The 18,003-nt window shown below is 42.5% G+C and overlaps 1 protein-coding gene across 1 annotated transcript in view; it reads left to right on the top strand.

Moving 5' to 3' along the window:
• The window catches only part of TRIO (trio Rho guanine nucleotide exchange factor), a 319,986-nt gene that overhangs the window by 281,947 nt on the left and 20,036 nt on the right, over positions 1 to 18,003 (top strand). The window contains exons 44-49 of the mRNA XM_058178800.1: positions 171 to 221; positions 1,440 to 1,517; positions 2,352 to 2,543; positions 9,801 to 9,978; positions 12,000 to 12,754; positions 16,968 to 17,215. Coding sequence (XP_058034783.1) covers positions 171 to 221; positions 1,440 to 1,517; positions 2,352 to 2,543; positions 9,801 to 9,978; positions 12,000 to 12,754; positions 16,968 to 17,215 — 1,502 coding nt within the window. The remainder of the gene's footprint in view (positions 1 to 170; positions 222 to 1,439; positions 1,518 to 2,351; positions 2,544 to 9,800; positions 9,979 to 11,999; positions 12,755 to 16,967; positions 17,216 to 18,003) is intronic.

Here is an 18,003-nt window from a genome sequence, read left to right as displayed (position 1 = left end):
ACCATTTGAATTTTCTATCTAGCTGCTTAATTTTTGATTTAATTGTGGCTTCATAAGAAAACCTATAAAAGAATGGTGCATAAATATCTATTTTATTATCTGCCATTTCTGAAACAGGACTTTCCAGTTGTTTTAAACTGAAGATCTAATTCCATGGTTTTTCTTTACAGGATTTCCTCAAATACTCTAAAAAAGCAAATCTTGATACAACAGAATTAGAGGTACCTGAAAAATGTTACTTATTTTTAAAGTGTATTTATAATCCCTGACTAATAAAAATATTGCTTTAAAACCATTCCTAATACTATCTTGGCAAGTTTTATAGTAAGAACAATCTAGTATACTTTTTCAGTATTATGACAAAATCAGTGCTTTTCCTCCCTACCCCTCTGTTATGCAACGATGATTGATTATAGGTTGTATAATTTCTACTCTGGAAAGTGATGATTAGTCAGATGACATTGAATGACACTTTAAAATTCATTTTAATGCACCAAAGCCAGTAGATGGCAACAATAGAATGCAGTTTGATTCGAAACCTCTTTAGGAGTCTCATGCTCATTATTGCCCCAGTGTGTTTTATAAGATACCATTTTATCTTGACACTCTTAAACCATTAGCCATGCCTGTGCAGCTGGGCATGGGTATTTGTGTGTGGTGGAGAGAAAAGGCAAGAGAGAGATTAAAATGCATTCAGATGAAACTCAGGAACCCTATGAGAGGACAAACTCTTGATACTCCAAGTCAGTGTTTACCTCATCCCATGAAATAGAATGGTGGATAACTTCCTTTTAGTCTTCACATGAGGAATTCAGTTATTTTCCCCATCATTGCTTAGAACCTTTCAGTATATAATGCAGCATGCATGTAACTGCTTGGTATTTGTTTGGTATTGGCTGATTCATTAGTAAAGGAGCAGAAATCCAAATCACCCCTCCTCCTCTTCCCACATACTGTAGCTTCACCTGGATTGTATCTTTCTGTCAATAGTTGAAACCTAAGATGTTCAGCAAGCAGGTCTACATCAGATAAAATGGCATTAGCTGTAGATGCAGCAAGTTATAAATTGTTAAGCCATCTCTAAGGGGCTTCAAGAATTTATATTGTGATGGAATGCCACTTTCAGTTAGATGCTGTACTTTCACTCTTTCCGTTAACAATGATTACAAGGTCCCTAGGCTCATAAAACTGACCATAACTCTGGCACTTAATTATGAATAGTATGTAACAGATATAGGAGAAAAATATAATATCCATGACATAAAATCCTAACATTGGGGCTGCAAAATCTGGTTTTAGTTATATTGTTGGGGAGTAATGGAAGATTGTAACGAATCTGGAGGATGCCTAGTTGTGAGGAAAGTAACTTTAACGAATCTGATACATGTAATAGAGGAGGGTGCCACTAATGCTCTAATTTCGCTCAATTTATTCAACAGAGAGCCGTAGAAGTAATGTGCATTGTTCCAAAACGGTGCAATGACATGATGAATGTTGGTCGTTTACAAGGATTTGATGTAAGTTTTTTGGTGGGTTGTGCTCTTTCTTTCTAACAAATGTTTTTTACAATCATATGGGATGTTTTCATGGATGTTCTCAGCTGTTTCAAACTTCAAATTTTCTTGTAAAATCCAGTTAAAATTCCTTGTCCAGTTACATCTAGACTCAGGAATGTGGTGTTGGCTGAAAATCAGAGCCTTAGGCTAGAAATGGTCCTAGAAATCATGATCTTCTTTCTGGGCCCAGACACAGAATGTATTATTTCTCCACTTTTCCCTCATTCCGTTCTCTCAGGGACCTGTTCTCATTTGTTCTATCGTACATCTATCATAGTAGTTTTAGGAGTTGTTTGACCAGAATATGTAAAAACAATGTTTGTAGGCTTAGATCATATGCGTGGTAGATAAAGCTAGTGTAGATTATCCTTACATGTGTGAAATTCAGTGAATGAGATAAAATGGGATACTTTCTGAACATACATATTGCAGAAAGCTGAAGAGATTTACTGACAAATCTAGAATTCCATGGAAAATTGTTTGATATTATATAGAAAGAGCATTTCTGTTTCAGTGAAATTCTTTTCTTTTTGCATTTTTCTTCAGAGGTAGTTCTTGTCATTTTAACTCAAAATTGGGATATTTTGGGAATAATATGTAGTAATATTAATAAATATTCTACTAACAATAGATTAATTAATTGAGAGGGATTATACAAGCATGAAGATGTGCTTGAACTGTAACTGTAACTACTGTTTTACTTGAAAGTAATAGTTTCAAGTTTCAGCTAACAGCTATCTTTTTCAGTTAATGACCAGAAGTTTTAATGAAATTTATTTTGATCCCTGTTTTAAGGGTAAAATCGTTGCACAGGGTAAGCTGTTGCTGCAAGATACATTCATGGTTATGGACCAAGATACAGGGCTCTTGCCACGTTGCAAGGAAAGACGTGTCTTCCTCTTTGAGCAGATTGTGATATTCAGTGAGCCTCTGGATAAAAAGAAAGGTTTCTCAACACCAGGATTCTTATTTAAAAACAGTATCAAGGTTTGTATTTGCATGTTTGTGTTTTTACAACTGTGCACATTTAATTTTAATGGCATTTTAATTCTGTTTTGATTCTCCTGTAACACTCTTTTTTTTTTTTTTTTTTTTTTTTGAGCTTGGAATAACCTGTAGCCCAAGAAACAATCAGTTGCAATAACTTTTAGCTCTGAATACTTTCCAATCAGCCTTCTTTTCTGTTGCTTTGCAGCATTCTGACAGTTACATCCCAAAAAACTTATCCTTTAATTTATGACTGGCATTATATTTCTTAGAAACCAGAAACCACATTTGACTCATGAAATCCTTTGTCCCATTCTTACCCCGTATCCTGCAACTGTGTGATATGAGCTTCAGATTAAAAGGCTTATGGGTTGTACTAGTTATGATGGACAAATAGCCCAATAAAAAAAACAAAGTCCAGTTGCCTTTTGAAAAAGCATCTTTGGAACAATTATGGCCTGGATGACTGAGCATCTCCATAGATACCCAATAAAAAAGTTAAAGCCAGATTTGCATAGCTGAGCTGATTCTGTGTTCACTTCAGACTTAATAAAGGCTAGGAAAGTATTACAGTGGGCTTGTCTTGTACAGAACACCTCTCTCTGAGGTAGTTCTGAGAGGTTCTGCGCATGCACGAGAATGGAGGCTCGCTAGAGCAACTGGCACCGGCGACAGATGGTCTTCTGAGGATGGCGGCACTGTGACGATCTGCCAAGCTGCTTACACCCCTCGGACTGTTGGACCATCTTCTCAGCAGCCGCAGGAGAGGTCCCTCGACCTTCTCGGGTTTGCGGTTGTGGAGAACGGGGCCGGAGGGAAAACGGCGAACGGTGGCCATTTTTTAAATTTTTTTTTATTTTTGGGGGGCGCATGGTGAGGCTGCGTGGAAAGCCGCGGCCCCAGCCCCGGCCCGCACTTTACCATCGGCGTTTGGCCCGCACTTTACCATTGGCATTTGGGTGTAGGCAAGGCCGCGGCGTGTGGCAAGGCCACGGCGTGTGGTGAGTCGTTCCATAGGCGTTTTTCCCATCATTGTCCCGTTTATTATTGGTGCTCCATCGGCATGAGACGAGGCCGCGGTGAGAGGAAGGCCCAATGTGAGGCCGGGAGGCGAGGCCACGGCCTGTACTTTTTTTTCCATCGGCCATCGCTGTTTCCTTCGGTACTTCGGCCCTCCCCCCGCCTTGTGGGTGAGGAAGGGGTGAAGGGCTGTTACCCGGCTCTGCAGTCGCCTTCTCTGCCTTTTTGACTTTCCATCGTGATGCCCCGATACCGCTCCCTGCCGCGTTGGGATCTGCGGCTTTTCACAGCATTTTACAGCTTGCTGGCCCCCTGGGGGGATGTTTGGCCTGGCCTGGCCCCTGGAAATGGCCTGGTCTTGTGGAGTGGTCAGGCCTTGGGCAGGGCCTGGACTTTTGGAGTGAGCGGCTTGCTGTGGACAGGTTTCTGGCCTTGGAGCAGCTTGCCCTCGGAGCAGCTAGACGGAGGGGAGTCGACGGGGCAGATGTCGAAGGAGTCCTGGCCTATCTTGGCTTGCTTCTTCCCAATTAGTGCAATGTCATCAGCACTTTACATGGCCTTTTGAGACTCTTAGGCCATGAGTGGTTCTTTGGGACTACTGTGGAAGACGCTTAAGACTGGTTTGAGATCTACCGGGGGACTCATCCGGGAATCAACGGTGGGCATTGATGGCGGAAACGATAACGCCACTCACCTTTTACCCAATGGATTTTTGGACTGGATTACAGACGGATTGGCAGTATTTCCTTGAATTATTAAGATCTTTTACGAGGATTTTATTTATGGACTAATTGCCATAAATACTATCTGTCTATTTTTGTTATACCATCTTTGTCATCATACCCCAGCCCCCTTTTGACTTACCATCTGACAAATGGGTATCCATTGGAGGAACCATCATTTAATACGCTCTGCCTACCTGGGGACATGACCATCTTTCGCCGATTCTTATTTCTTTATGCGATACTCTGTACATGAACTCTTGCGCCTGCGAGGTGCCCCCGCCTCGCAGGAGTGGCCCGCTTCATTACCTAGGGCCGGCCTCAATGACGGGTCTTGGGACCCACAGAGGTGGCATGCGTCGAGAAAGAGCCTCTGGGGATTTTTAGATAGGGAATTTTTAAGGGGAGGGAGGGTTAGGGCGGGTGTTGGGGAAAACCCGTCGGGGGGGCAGTTCCTGCGTGTGCTCGTGGCGTTCATTTCATAAGTTCGAAGGTTATGGGGGAGGATTGCGTTCCTTCTGGTGAGGGTGGTCTTATTTGCACGGTAAGTGGGAGGGGCAGATATGGCGGAAGTGAGGGATCGTATCGACTTTTGGGGGCGTGTGCTCGATGTTTGAAGGCGATTGCGCACCCCGATCCCTCAGACTTCTCCCGTTCCCCGGATGGTCAAGACCCTCAGAGCCTAGGCCTCCGGTTGATGTTGTGCAACGCATGGTCCGTGGTTAACAAGGCCCCCTAATTTGTGATCTTATTCAGGGGGGTTCCGCGGACCTTATGGGCGTTACGGAAACCTGGTTGGGCACAGAAGGGGGCGTCCCCCTTGTTGAAATGTGCCCACCGGGTTTCCGAGCATTCCATCAACCGAGGGCCCAAGGTAGGGGTGGGGGGGTGGCGGTTGTTATTAAAGAGAGTCTAGAGCCGAGGGAGACCACTGTACCTCAGATTGCCGGCTGTGAATCCCTCTTTGTGAGGTGGGGTCATAGGTGTCAGATGGGCTTGCTGGTCACGTACCTGGCTCCTTGCTGCGTGACAGCAGCCCTGCCCGAGCTCCTGGAGGTGCTTGCAGGAGTGGCGGTTGAGACCCCCAGACTTATGGTCATGGGGGACTTTAACCTGCCATCGACTGGCATGTCATCGACATCAGCTCGGGAGTTCATGGCTTCCATGACGGCCTTGGACCTGACTCAAGTAGTCGATGGCCCTACTCACATTGCGGGTGGCACGCTGGACTTGATCTTTATCTCTGGACAGTGGTTGAAGGATCTGGACTTGAGAGATTTAGTCATTGAACCTTTGTCATGGTCAGATCACTCTCTCCTTCGTCTAGACTTTCTGACCACCACTCAACACCGCAGGGAGACGGGACCAATACGTTGGTTCCATCCCAGGCGCCTGATGGACCCGGAGAGGTTCCGGACGGAGCTTGGTCTGTTTCCTGAGGGTCTGGCTCACGACACGGCTGAAGAACTAGTCGCGGCTTGGGAACTGGCCGCGACTGGGGCTCTAGACCGTGTCGTGCCTTTGCGGCCTCTGACCCGGCGAAGGTCTCAATCAGCTCCTTGGTTTTCCGAGGGGCTGAGGGAGATGAAACGCCGGAGAAGACGCCTAGAGAGTTCCTGGAGATCCAGTCATTCGGAGGCTGATCGGACACTAGTTAGGTCATATAACAGGACCTACCTAGTGGCATTGAGGGAAGCGAGACGTTGCTACGTCTCCTCCCTCATTGCGTCGGCAGATAACCGCCCGGCCGCCCTGTTTTGGGTGACTCGCTCTCTCCTTCAACAGGGGGAGTGGGATGACCCGTTGCAGGGACGTGCCGAGGAGTTTAATGGTTATCTATACGACAAAATCGTTCAGCTTCGGGATGGTCTGGATCAAAATTGGGTGGATCCAGGTGAGAGGTCGGAGAGCTGTCTTGTTGAGACTGTTTGGGATGAGTTTGACCCTGTGGCTCCCGAGGACATGGACAGGTTATTGGGGAGGTTGAATGCCACCACATGTTTACTGGACCCGTGCCCCTCCTGGCTGGTACTGGCCACGCAGGAGGTGACACGAGGCTGGCTCCAGGGGATTACTAATGCTTCTTTGTTGGAGGGGGTCTTTCCTGCCGCCTTGAAAGAGGCGGTGGTGAGACCTCTCTTCAAGAGGCCTTCCCTGGACCCAGCTGTTTTAGGTAACTATCATCCGGTCTCCAACCTTTGCTTTGTGGCGAAGGTTATAGAGAGTGTGATGGCACGTCAATTACCCCAGTACCTGGATGAAACCATCTATCTAGACCCGTTCCAGTCTGGCTTTCGGCCCGGATACAGCACAGAGACGGCTTTGGTCGCATTGATTGATGATCTCTGGAGGGCCAGGGATAGGGGTTATTCCTCTGCCTTGGTCCTATTAGACCTCTCAGCGGCTTTTGATACCATCGACCATGGTATCTTGCTGCACCGGTTGGAGGGATTGGGAGTGGGAGGCACCGTTTATCGGTGGTTCTCCTCCTATCTCTCTGACCGGTCGCAGACGGTGTTGACGGGAGGGCAGAGGTCGGCCCCGAGGCGCCTCACTTGTGGTGTGCCGCAGGGGTCGATTCTCTCGCCCCTCCTGTTCAACATCTATATGAAGCCGCTGGGTGAGATCATCAGTGGTTTCGGTGTGAGGTACCAACTGTACGCTGATGATACTCAGCTGTATTTTTCCACACCGGGCCACCCCAATGAAGCTGTCGAAGTGCTGTCCCAGTGTCTGGAGGCCATACGGGTCTGGATGGGGAGAAACAGGCTCAAGCTCAATCCCTCCAAGACAGAGTGGCTGTGGATGCCGGCACCCCGGTACAGTCAGCTGCAGCTGCGGCTGACTGTTGGGGGCGAGTCATTGGCCCCAATGGAAAGGGTGCGCAACTTGGGCGTTCTCCTGGATGGACGGCTGTCTTTTGAAGACCATTTGACGGCCGTCTCCAGGAGAGCTTTTTACCAGGTTCGCCTGGTTCACCAGTTGCACCCCTTCCTAGACCGGGATGCCCTATGCACAGTCACTCATGCTCTCGTGACATCTCGCCTGGATTACTGCAATGCTCTCTACATGGGGCTTCCCTTGAGGAGCACCCGGAGGCTCCAGTTAGTCCAGAATGCGGCTGCGCGGGTGATAGAGGGAGCCCCTCGTGGCTCCCATGTGACACCACTCCTGCGCAGATTGCACTGGCTACCTGTGGCCTTTCGGGTGCGCTTCAAGGTCTTGGTAACCATCTTCAAAGCGCTCCATGGCTTAGGGCCGGGTTACCTATGGGACCGTCTGCTGCCACCGACTACCTCCCACTGACCCGTGCGCTCTCACAGGGAGGGACTCCTCGGGGTTCCATCCGCCAGGCAGTGCCGACTGGCAACACCCAGGGGAAGGGCCTTCTCTGTGGGGGCTCCCACCCTCTGGAATGAACTTCCCCCGGGACTCCGTCAACTTCCCGACCTTCGAACCTTTCGCCGCGAGCTTAAGACATATCTATTTATTTGCGCAGGACTGGACTAGGATTTTAATTTTAATTTAGTTTTTAATGGGGTTTTATTATTTTAATCATAATTTTAAATTCGGCCTTATTCAATAAGTTTTTTAATTAGTGTTTTACCTTGTATTTATCTGTGTTTTTAATAGGTTGTAAACCGCCCTGAGTCCCTCGGGAGATAGGGCGGTATAAAAATGTGATTAAATAAATAAATAAATGCGGAATGCGGCTGCGCGGGTGATAGATGGAGCCCCCCGTGGCTCCCGTATAACACCCATCCTGCGCAGGCTGCACTGGCTACCTGTGGCTTTCCGGGTGCGCTTCAAGGTTCTGGTGACCACCTTTAAAGCGCTCCATGGCATTGGGCCGGGTTACTTACGGGACCGCCTACTGCTACCGAATATCTCTCACCGACCCGTGCGCTCTCACAGAGAGGGTCTCCTCAGGGTGCCGTCAGCGCGGCAATGTCGTCTGGCGACACCCAGGGGAAGGGCCTTCTCTGTGGGGGCCCCCACCCTCTGGAATGAACTACCCCCCAGACTTCGTCAGCTTTCGGACCTCCGGACCTTCCGCCGCGGGCTTAAAACATATTTATTTAACTGTGCAGGACTGAGCTAGATTTTAAATTATCGGTTTTAAATTGGGTTTTATTCTATATTTTTAATTCTAAATTAACGGGCTTTTTAGAATAAGTTTTTTAATTGTTTTTTATATTGTATTTATGTGTTTTTAAATGCCTGTACACCGCCCTGAGTCCTTCGGGAGATAGGGCGGTATATAAATTTGATTAAATAATAATAATAATAATAATAATAAATAAATAAATCTGCAATTGGGAAATAAGATAGAAACAAAGACCTATCTTCCTGTAGAAGACAGAGCAGCAATTATATGGTAAAATCACCAGTTGAAGAGGAGGGGTCTCCTCTAGGCCAAGTAAAGAGACATCCCAACTTAGTGTCAGTTTAAGGGAGGAAATGTCTGAAGTCAAACCTGGGTCTATATTTCCTATTTCCCAAGGGAAGGCAGACAGTCTGGCAAGATTCTCTTAATTTAGGTGATCAGCAATAAATAATCTATTTGGCCGATGTTCTGGTTACTTGCACGTCACAATTTAATTCTTATCATTGTGTAGATTGCAACCTTTTTTAATGAGAACTAGAATCTGAATTTTCTAAATTAAAACCCAACTCTCTCTAAAATCGATTCTATTTTACCATAGATTGGCTGGCTTGTTGCAACTAGAATGTAACTTGAGTGTGCTTATTCATAATAGCTGGTATAATTTTGCTTTACTTTGTAACTTTGTTCTGAGTTACTAATAATTGTTCTGAAGTTAACTAACATGAGTATTTTCCTGAAACAGTATCTATACATTAGGTAACTTATGAAAAGAACAAATTGTGACTGAAGTTTACAAGTGAGTAGCACTTATTCCACAGTAGTGTTCTGCGGATTACTGACAGAATTCCTTTCCCCAAAGTTTAATATGTGTAAAATGACTCCCAGTCATCATTTACAACTCATTTGGTGTCAACATACAAAATTCCTCTTTTGTGCCTGCTCATTTTCTTGAGCAGATGCAAATTAGAATAGCTTAAAGAATTGTTAAATTTAGTTAACAAACAACCAGGCAAGGAAGCTTTGGTTAAATTAGGAAGGGATTAAGCTAATAACAGTTTTCAATTTTGTACAATGTGAACTTTTCCTATGATCTGTTTTATTGTATTGTTGAAAAGAGAGGAATGAATTTATCTTTTTTTCCAAAACTATAAACTTATTGCTGTGCTGTCAAAGTTGTTGTATTTCAGTATTTGACACATAACTAATTTGTTCTTGCAGACTGTGCAGTTATTGGTTAATTATGCTATTGCAACCATGCATCCTTTTCTTCATTCAGGTATATAAAGGTCTGCAGTTACTAGTGATCAGTATAACTAGTGCTATTATAATATATACCAGTATTTAATCAAAAATAACAACATGAAGGTGAAAATCACTCTAAACTTCTTGCTTTCTGTTTAAATAAAGGTGAGTTGCCTTTGCTTGGAGGAGAATGTAGACAACGATCCGTGTAAATTTGCACTAACATCAAGAGCAGGTGATGTCATGGAGTCCTTTGTTTTGCATTCCACCAGTCCAGGAGTACGTCAAATGTGGATCCATGAAATCAACCAAATCTTGGAAAACCAGCGTAATTTTCTAAATGGTAAACATTCCAATTTTTTTACTGACATTTGTTGTTTCCAAACGTTTGATGATCCAACTAAGTGATAATGAAGGAATTGCTTTTTGTAATCAATCTAGACAATATGTAAATTAGTTTTGTTTTTTGTTTTTTAGCTTTTACAATTCACCTTTTTATCAATCAAAATATTTTGTATCTCTGCTTTTTCTTTTATTTCCTTCTGGAAGGATATTATTTTTTCCTAAATAATCTTAGCTGTAGTTCACTATAATGCGCGTGAATAATTTAAGCATTTTAGGTGAGCATAGCATCAGCCTGTAGTTTCCTGATGTTTTCTCATTTGCTGAATTTTTGAATCAGATATGTTTTGCCAGTTATTAACCATTCACTAATGTCTCCTTTATGCAATACTTCATCAACTTGTTTAGTTATAACTGAATATAAACTAGTCAGACATTTGAGCCAAAAGCTAACTGCTTATTTTCAGGAATTGTCCAGTTTTTAATCCTTTTCACACAATTTCTAACCATTTCTGCTATAATTATTACTTCTTCCATTTGACTTTTTAAAATTCATCCAGTATTTTTTATTATAGGTTTATTGAATTTCTTATAGATCTGTCCAAAACTGAATTATTTTCTTTTTGTTTGGTTTCCCATTTTCAGAATTTTTATTATAGTTTTACTTTGGTAGAATCACCTTTGATCTGATTTGGAATAGCTGATTTTGCTTAAATTGGGTGCCTTGTGGAGTTAATTTTCCCAGCTACTGCTGTTATTTGTTGCTTTATGATTTCCAAAGCTTTTTCAATTGTTCTGGACCAAACGGATGTTTTTTATTAGGATTGTGTTGATTCTTACATAATTTTTGCTCTTTCGTGTTCTTTAAATGACTTGCATCTGATCTCTTTATCTTGGTCTTGAGTCTGATCTTCCAGAATGAATATGATTTTGCTTTGGAGGTTCTCTAATTTCAGTACCAGTTCTCCTGTAAATCCCACTGCTGAACTGGAGGCAGGCTGATTGTCTATTCGACAGATGTTATTTTAATCTTTGCAAGCACCTCATTAACTTCCTTCATGCCAGGTCTTGTAGGGGCACTTCTTTAAATTCTGTCAATCTTGGTCTGCTGTTGTTAAATGAAGATTGCAGGTCATTAAGCAAGGTCCTCTTTGCAACTTTTTGCTGGCTTCCAGAAACCAATTTCAGTGGGGAAGACAGCAGGAAGTTGCAAGTGCCAAGGGGCTCGCAAGCAGGCCAACAGGCAGGTAAGTGGCTGCTGTTAGGCAGGGGAGGTTGTGGGAGTGGTCAGCACAGCATGGGTTCAGGGGGTCAGGAAAGAGATGCTGCCAGGTGGGGGAAGGGCAGACCAGGAAGTGCGGGTGACCAGCTTAAGTGCAGCAACATAGTGAGGTGGCTGTCCCAAGCAGGGGAGGGTGTGTGAGTGACCAGTGCAGTGCATGGCAGGCTGTGGATGGCTGATGTCTGGTGGGGGAGTGGTACCTAAGCAACTTGCAGCCTTCCCTTCTGGCTTTCCCATTTACTTTGTTTTGAGAAGACAGCAGGAAGGTTGCAAAAGGTAATCATGTGGCCACAGGACACTGCAACCATCACAATTGCATGTCGCTGTTTTATTCTTATGCTGTTTTGTACTAACAACTATCCAGGTGTAGGTGAGGTAATACTGTTGAGATGAACATAAGTTATATACATTGCAGGCTTTAGTGTTTAATTAATTATATATATTTTTCATGTCTAAATTATTACTTCTTTTGACGTGCATGGTAAAGCATTTGTATGTATAAAACATGTTGCATTGGAAGTCAGACAAGACTATTGTTCATCTTTTTTCTTTCTGTTCTTTTACTTGCTAGTGGGCTATTTCTCCATCAAGAAAGGGGTATAAATGCTGTTTCACAAATGACGTAAGCCTTGATAATCAAAAACACTGCTTATTGTCTACCAGCCAAATTTAGTTTGCTGTATGAAATACTGCTTTACATCATCTTTCATTTTTATGTGTGAGTTTTTTTCTTATTGCAGCCTTGACATCACCTATTGAGTACCAGAGGAACCATAGTGGTCCTGGAAGCAGCAGCAGTAGCAACAACAGTGGCCCTAGCACCTGCACTGGAATCCCCAGCTCCAGCCGTAGCAGGCCTTCCCGGATCCCGCAGCCAGTCCGACACCACTCCCCAGTCCTGGTCTCCTCTGCTACTTCAGCCCAAGCAGAGGCAGACAAGATGTCAGGTATGTCCATTCACAATTCCTCCCTGCCTCCCCACACCACCACTCTAGAGGCTGGCTTTAGCCAGGCAGGCAGGCATCCATCCAATGTACAGCAGAATGGTCCAGAAATAGAGAAGATCCCCAAGATGAAAGCAGTGGAAAGCCCCCGGAAGACACCTGGAAGTCTTTGCAGCTCAGCAGATTCAGATCAAAGGGAATGCCGTGGGAATTCAGAGGAGAACCGTTCAAGGAGCAACGTAGGATCATTGACACTGGGAAAAACAAGACCAGGAGCCATTTCGCCAATAAACTCTCCTTCTGCAATGACTTTCCCGTCTCCTTTTGGAAAAGAAACTTTTACACCCAGCAGCCCCCTGCAGAAGGGCTCCTTTTGGAGCTCCATCCCAGCATCCCCTGTCAGCCGCCCAGGCTCCTTCACTTTCCCCGGGGACAGTGACTCCCTCCAGCGCCAGGTCCACCGCCACTCTTCACACAGCAAGGACACAGACCGCATGAGCACTTGTTCCTCGACCAGCGAGCAATCAGTACACTCCACCCAGAGTAATGGGGTAAGAGCCGGAGCACTTCTATCCTGCGAGCTCTTCTAAAAAATCTTCCCATCTCCCCTTCTTGTGCGTGACCATCATATCTCCATACTAACTTCTGGCTCTCCAGCACTGTATCACTGCTCTGCAATAATAATCAGTTATGCCCTGACTTTTTCTACCAAATTTTGGTAGAAATGTATCTGTGTGTGTATACAGAAGACGTAGGTTTGCAGTATGTATACATATACACAGAGAAACTTTCTAACTCTTCATTCTGCTGAAAAAAAAGGGGGTCTGCTAGCCTGGTTTCTACTAACTTTGCTCTTCGCTTTCTTTCGTCTAACACGAAGGCACAAATTTAATATGCTGTGTACAGCCACCACGGTGGAGCTCAATTCATGCAACTTCTGTATTTCCATGGCAGAGTTGTTCAGGGTTTCCTCTTCCTCCTCTGTTCAGATACAAGCACAACAGTTATTCTTTCAGTACTGAGGAAAAGTTTGAAGAAAACGGTTGCCTTGCTGGTCCAGACTCCAGCCCATTCTGTTTCCAACAGCAGCCTGCGAGATGTATCCGGGAAGCTCACAAACAGGGCTTGAATTCAACCCTGTTGTTTCCGTTATCTGGCATTCCGATGAACCCAGAGGTTTTCTTTAACTGCCACTCTGAGTTCTTTTTTATTATTATTATTATTTCAATTGAATTGCAACATTCTGTTAACTTTAAAAGTTCAGCTACCTTTTTTGCTATATTTAAAATAGGGCAAAGAATCATCCATTAAAAAAATAGATCCTAAGTGCTGTCAAATGCATACATGTAGGATTATCCATAACCAGTCTATATTTTTAGCTGCATCACCTAGCTCTCTTAAGTGTTTAAAAAGCTATAGGTTTGAGTAATTTCAGATTCAGTTTTTAGCTGCTCCACTACTTGGTTTGCAAGGGAACAGCATGGTTGTCTGCCAACAAAACCTACAGCTTCTGTTTTGGACTTCTGTTTGAATATGCAACATGTCATTCAAAGAAGACCTGAGTATTAAAAAAAACAACACTGCTCATGGGGAATGTGATGGGAACGTATCAACTCTTGTCCTTTCCCTAGTTCAGTGTACTGTGCAATTTACAGCTCCTTTTACAGCTTCTGCACATCAGTTATATATCACATGGCCTTCAGAAACATTATTGCAAGCATGCACTACCTTTTTTTTTTTTAACAATATAGCACTCTCCTGATTCTTCTTTCACTTACTAGAGCGTAGCTTTAGGGTCGGAACTTCTGCTTTGCATGCATCCTCTTGTTTCCAACTCCTCTTGTTATTCTGTTAATTTAATTGGACTGCAAAATGCTTTTTTAAATTGTTTTCTTAGGAAAACACCAGCTTGGCAGCCAGTGTAAATAGGCTGTTAGGCTGTTGAAAATAAAGATAACATGTATTGTTAATGCAAAGTATCAAAGGGAAAGTATCAAAAATTAACTGAAGCAAATTTCCCATTTTATAAGAAAACAGGGGTTTTGAATTCAAAGGCATCCAGATATGTAGAACAAATTACAGAATTTGTATCTTAATGTTTAAAAGTAACAACAGTTATTAAGAGATTGCCTAAAAACAAAATGCTATTTACAATAAAGTATGGCTATAGTTCTTGATAGAAGACTTGACACAAACAACACGAGATTTTAAAAAAAACCTGACCATTTTTCATTATTAGTAGTTTCCCTTATTTAATTTTTTTTCACAGGACCTCTGTTCTGATAATGAAGTAACATCCTTCTTTCAGGTCAGTGGATGGCAACATCCAATCTGCAAATCACGTTTTGCAGGACTTGAGGATGTAATTAAATTATCATAGCATTTAATCTTGAACAGTCATAATGCCTGAGTACGTAAGTTGAGCATGGAAAATCATTGGCAAGAACAATGCCAATTACAGGAAATTATTCTGTAAGTTTCTAAGATCCAAGAATGTTACAAGGTTTAAAGAGCTGAGGTGCATTTAATTAAGAAGTTCAGGTCTAAGGTCCTAGCTTCTTAAATGATTCCAGTTTCCTAAAAATTTTTAGCTTTTGTAGTAGTTTTTAATGCTTGAATCTTGATCCCTTTAGCCATAGTGCTCTGTTATAGCTGAAAGAAAAAGGGGTCGTAAATCGTATTTAAGATACAGCTTAATAAATAAACAGTTATTTGTTTTGAATACAGTGAAAAACTATGATATAATCAGGATTTCGGAATCAATGTATAAAGAAGTGAATTGGCTTGATACTCGTTTCTAATTTCTGAGGATATTTAGATAATTTTAATCTCTGAAATACTTAATAATACCAGTGGTGGGCTGCTGCTGGTTCGGACCAGTTCAGGCGAACCGGTATTTCCAACCAATGGCTCGACCCACCCACTTGCCCCGGCACTATTACGTCCTATATACATGATGGTGAACCTATGGCACATGTGCCAGAGGTGGCACACAGAGCCTTCTCTGTGAGCATGCATGCCACTGCCAGTTGTTCTTCCGGGTTCCGGCACGTACATGCACACCAGCCAGCTGGTCTTCACTACTTCTCATTCAGTTAATAGGCCCCTTTCATTTCCTTACACTGGCAATAATGTGGAGGGCATTTTAGTGCATTAAGTGCACAAGAAGATGTGCCTGAATATAATTTAGACTTCAATATTAATCAGCTTTCTAACTGTTCGATGCTATAAGCTCTGAAATAACAGGCCTTAGCGTGGTGGCCAGCTGCTCTTCGGGTTCCAGCGTGCACATACATGCTGGAACCCAAAAGATAGCAGCTGGCCGGTGCACATGCACATGACGGGACTCAGCGCTCCAGTGCAAACGCACACATCCAGTTTTGGCACTCAGTGCAGAAGAGGTTAGCCATCACTGTCCTATATAATCGCCAGTTTTTCAATGCTGCGTGCATGCGCGGAAGGCACACATGCGCTGACATTTTAGATTCTGGGTAGTATGTGACGCCAATGCTAAAAGTTTTCATTACCTTCAAAGGAAAAACTTTTAATTGTTTAATGAGTGAAGGTTTGCCCTTTGCAAAACAAGTTCTCAGGTTTCCCAAAATAGCCATTCAGGTAATTTCTGTAGACATGAGGTCACTGCTGAATTTGACATATGATCTTAATTAATTGACACTATGTATATATGAGGTTGTTTTAAATTGAATGAGATCATATGTTCGTTTAGCAAGTCAGCAAATCCAACTGACAGTGCTCTACATGGTTTCAAATGAAAATATTTTCTGATTTTATATGAAAATGTCAAGGAGTATACTTGAAAATTTTTGCATGCAAACAGATGCACTTTCGTCTCTGCACCTATAAATGATCATTTCAGATATGACTGTTCAAATACATCCACACAGATGTACTGTACAGCCAAACAGTCATATATTGTTATCTTTATAACAGTATGTTATTACCCTTATTGCCTGAAGGTTGTGGATAAGAGTAATGTAAGACAATTTTCAGAAACATATAATTTTATACACAAACACACACACACACACACACACACACTGACATTTATAAACTGCTCAAAGAGTGCTGTAAAGCACTATGGAACAGTATATAAATCTAAGTGCTATTGCTATTTAGGCCCTGGCATTGGCTCCACCCTTTGTAGTATATTGCTTTGCAGAAAATAGATTATAAACCTCATTTTCCCAACATATTATTCTAAAAATTTGGAGAAGTGTAGTACATTGTGGAAAGTTATATCACACTGTTAAAAGGTAACTTAATCCACCCTTTGGAAATCCAGGAAATCATTGGCCTACTTTATCATTGTATTTAGCAATTTAGAATCCCATCTGATACAGCAATTAGCCTGGAATCTGAGGCTCCTGTATCCTAATACAGGATCTGTCATCCTCAGTCATCTGTTTTAAAAACAAGAGTTTGTAAATGTATATAGAAGTCAAGAAATGCAAGCTTATCATGCTGTGATTCCACAAGAAATGAGGTTTCTTCCTTTACTATTACTATACTAACAGAAAAATAACATAATTCCACTTAGTAATAGAAAATTAGAATATAGTCTTCATATTGATAACTCTTGCTGCAGAGACACTCAATTTCATTATTTAACATCCCACTCTAATAGAGCTGCTTAAAAGGTAACAGCCTTTTATTTTGTCATACCCTTTTCTATTTGTGTGCATTATCAACTTTTACCTCCTTTTTCTTTTTTCTCTCTCAACCTTCTAATTGGTTCTTCTATAGAGTGAAAGTAGCAGCAGTAGCAATATCTCCACCATGCTGGTGACACACGATTATACGGCAGTGAAGGAGGATGAGATTAATGTCTACCAAGGAGAAGTCGTGCAAATTTTAGCCAGCAACCAACAGAACATGTTTTTGGTGTTCCGAGCCGCCACTGACCAGTGTCCTGCAGCCGAGGGCTGGATCCCCGGCTATGTCCTAGGGCACACCAGTGCAGTCACTATTGATAACTCTGATGGAACAATGAAGTAGGTGTAATGCATGCTTCTTTGATGACTTCATTAGTTTGCAATAGCAACAGAGTCTTGTGGTACCTTAGTGATATAAATTTTCCTAGACCAAATCCAGTTCTCCAATATATAACATGGGCTCCTATTTACTTTTGCAATACAAATAAAAACTACAAAATAAGTATTTTACTAAAATAGTTATTTTACTTAGAAAGGCTGATTAATGAAGGATAATATTTAATGTTATTTCTCTAAAGTCATAGTAAAACATACATTGTTCTTAAGATATTTCTTATCCACTGTGGATCAGTTAGGGGTCAAAAGTCAAGGACCTTGGAAAACTCCAGTTGAATGTTTCAGTGGCTGCTGAGATTATTTTATTTATTTATTTGTTTGTTTATATCTGTCTGTTATTATTTTTACAAATAACTCAAGGCTTTGAAGGTATCTAACACACTTTCCTCCTCCTTTTTTCTCACAACGAACCCTCTGCATGAGTTGGGCTGAGAGAGAATGACTGACCAAGTCACCCACTGGCTTTCATAGCTAGAATGGGACTTGAACGACAGTATCCTGCTCTAGAAAGCAAGTGCCTTAACCACTAGACAAAACCAGCTCTCTCAGCATGTTTTATAATCTCTAACTTGTTACCAACAAATAACATCTCTTTTACCTCCAAATTGCTGGATATGGTTAATATATCTCATTTTGATTTTAAAAAAATAATAATCTCAAAAATCCATGCCCATCATAGCACATAGTCAGGACCACTGCATCCCTTAGCTACCTCACAAATTGTCAAAAAA

Source organism: Ahaetulla prasina, chromosome 3, assembly GCF_028640845.1.
Source record: "Ahaetulla prasina isolate Xishuangbanna chromosome 3, ASM2864084v1, whole genome shotgun sequence".
NCBI lineage: Eukaryota > Metazoa > Chordata > Lepidosauria > Squamata > Colubridae > Ahaetulla > Ahaetulla prasina.
Note: the sequence above shows the minus strand (reverse complement) of the source record. Positions and strands in the feature narration are given on the sequence as shown.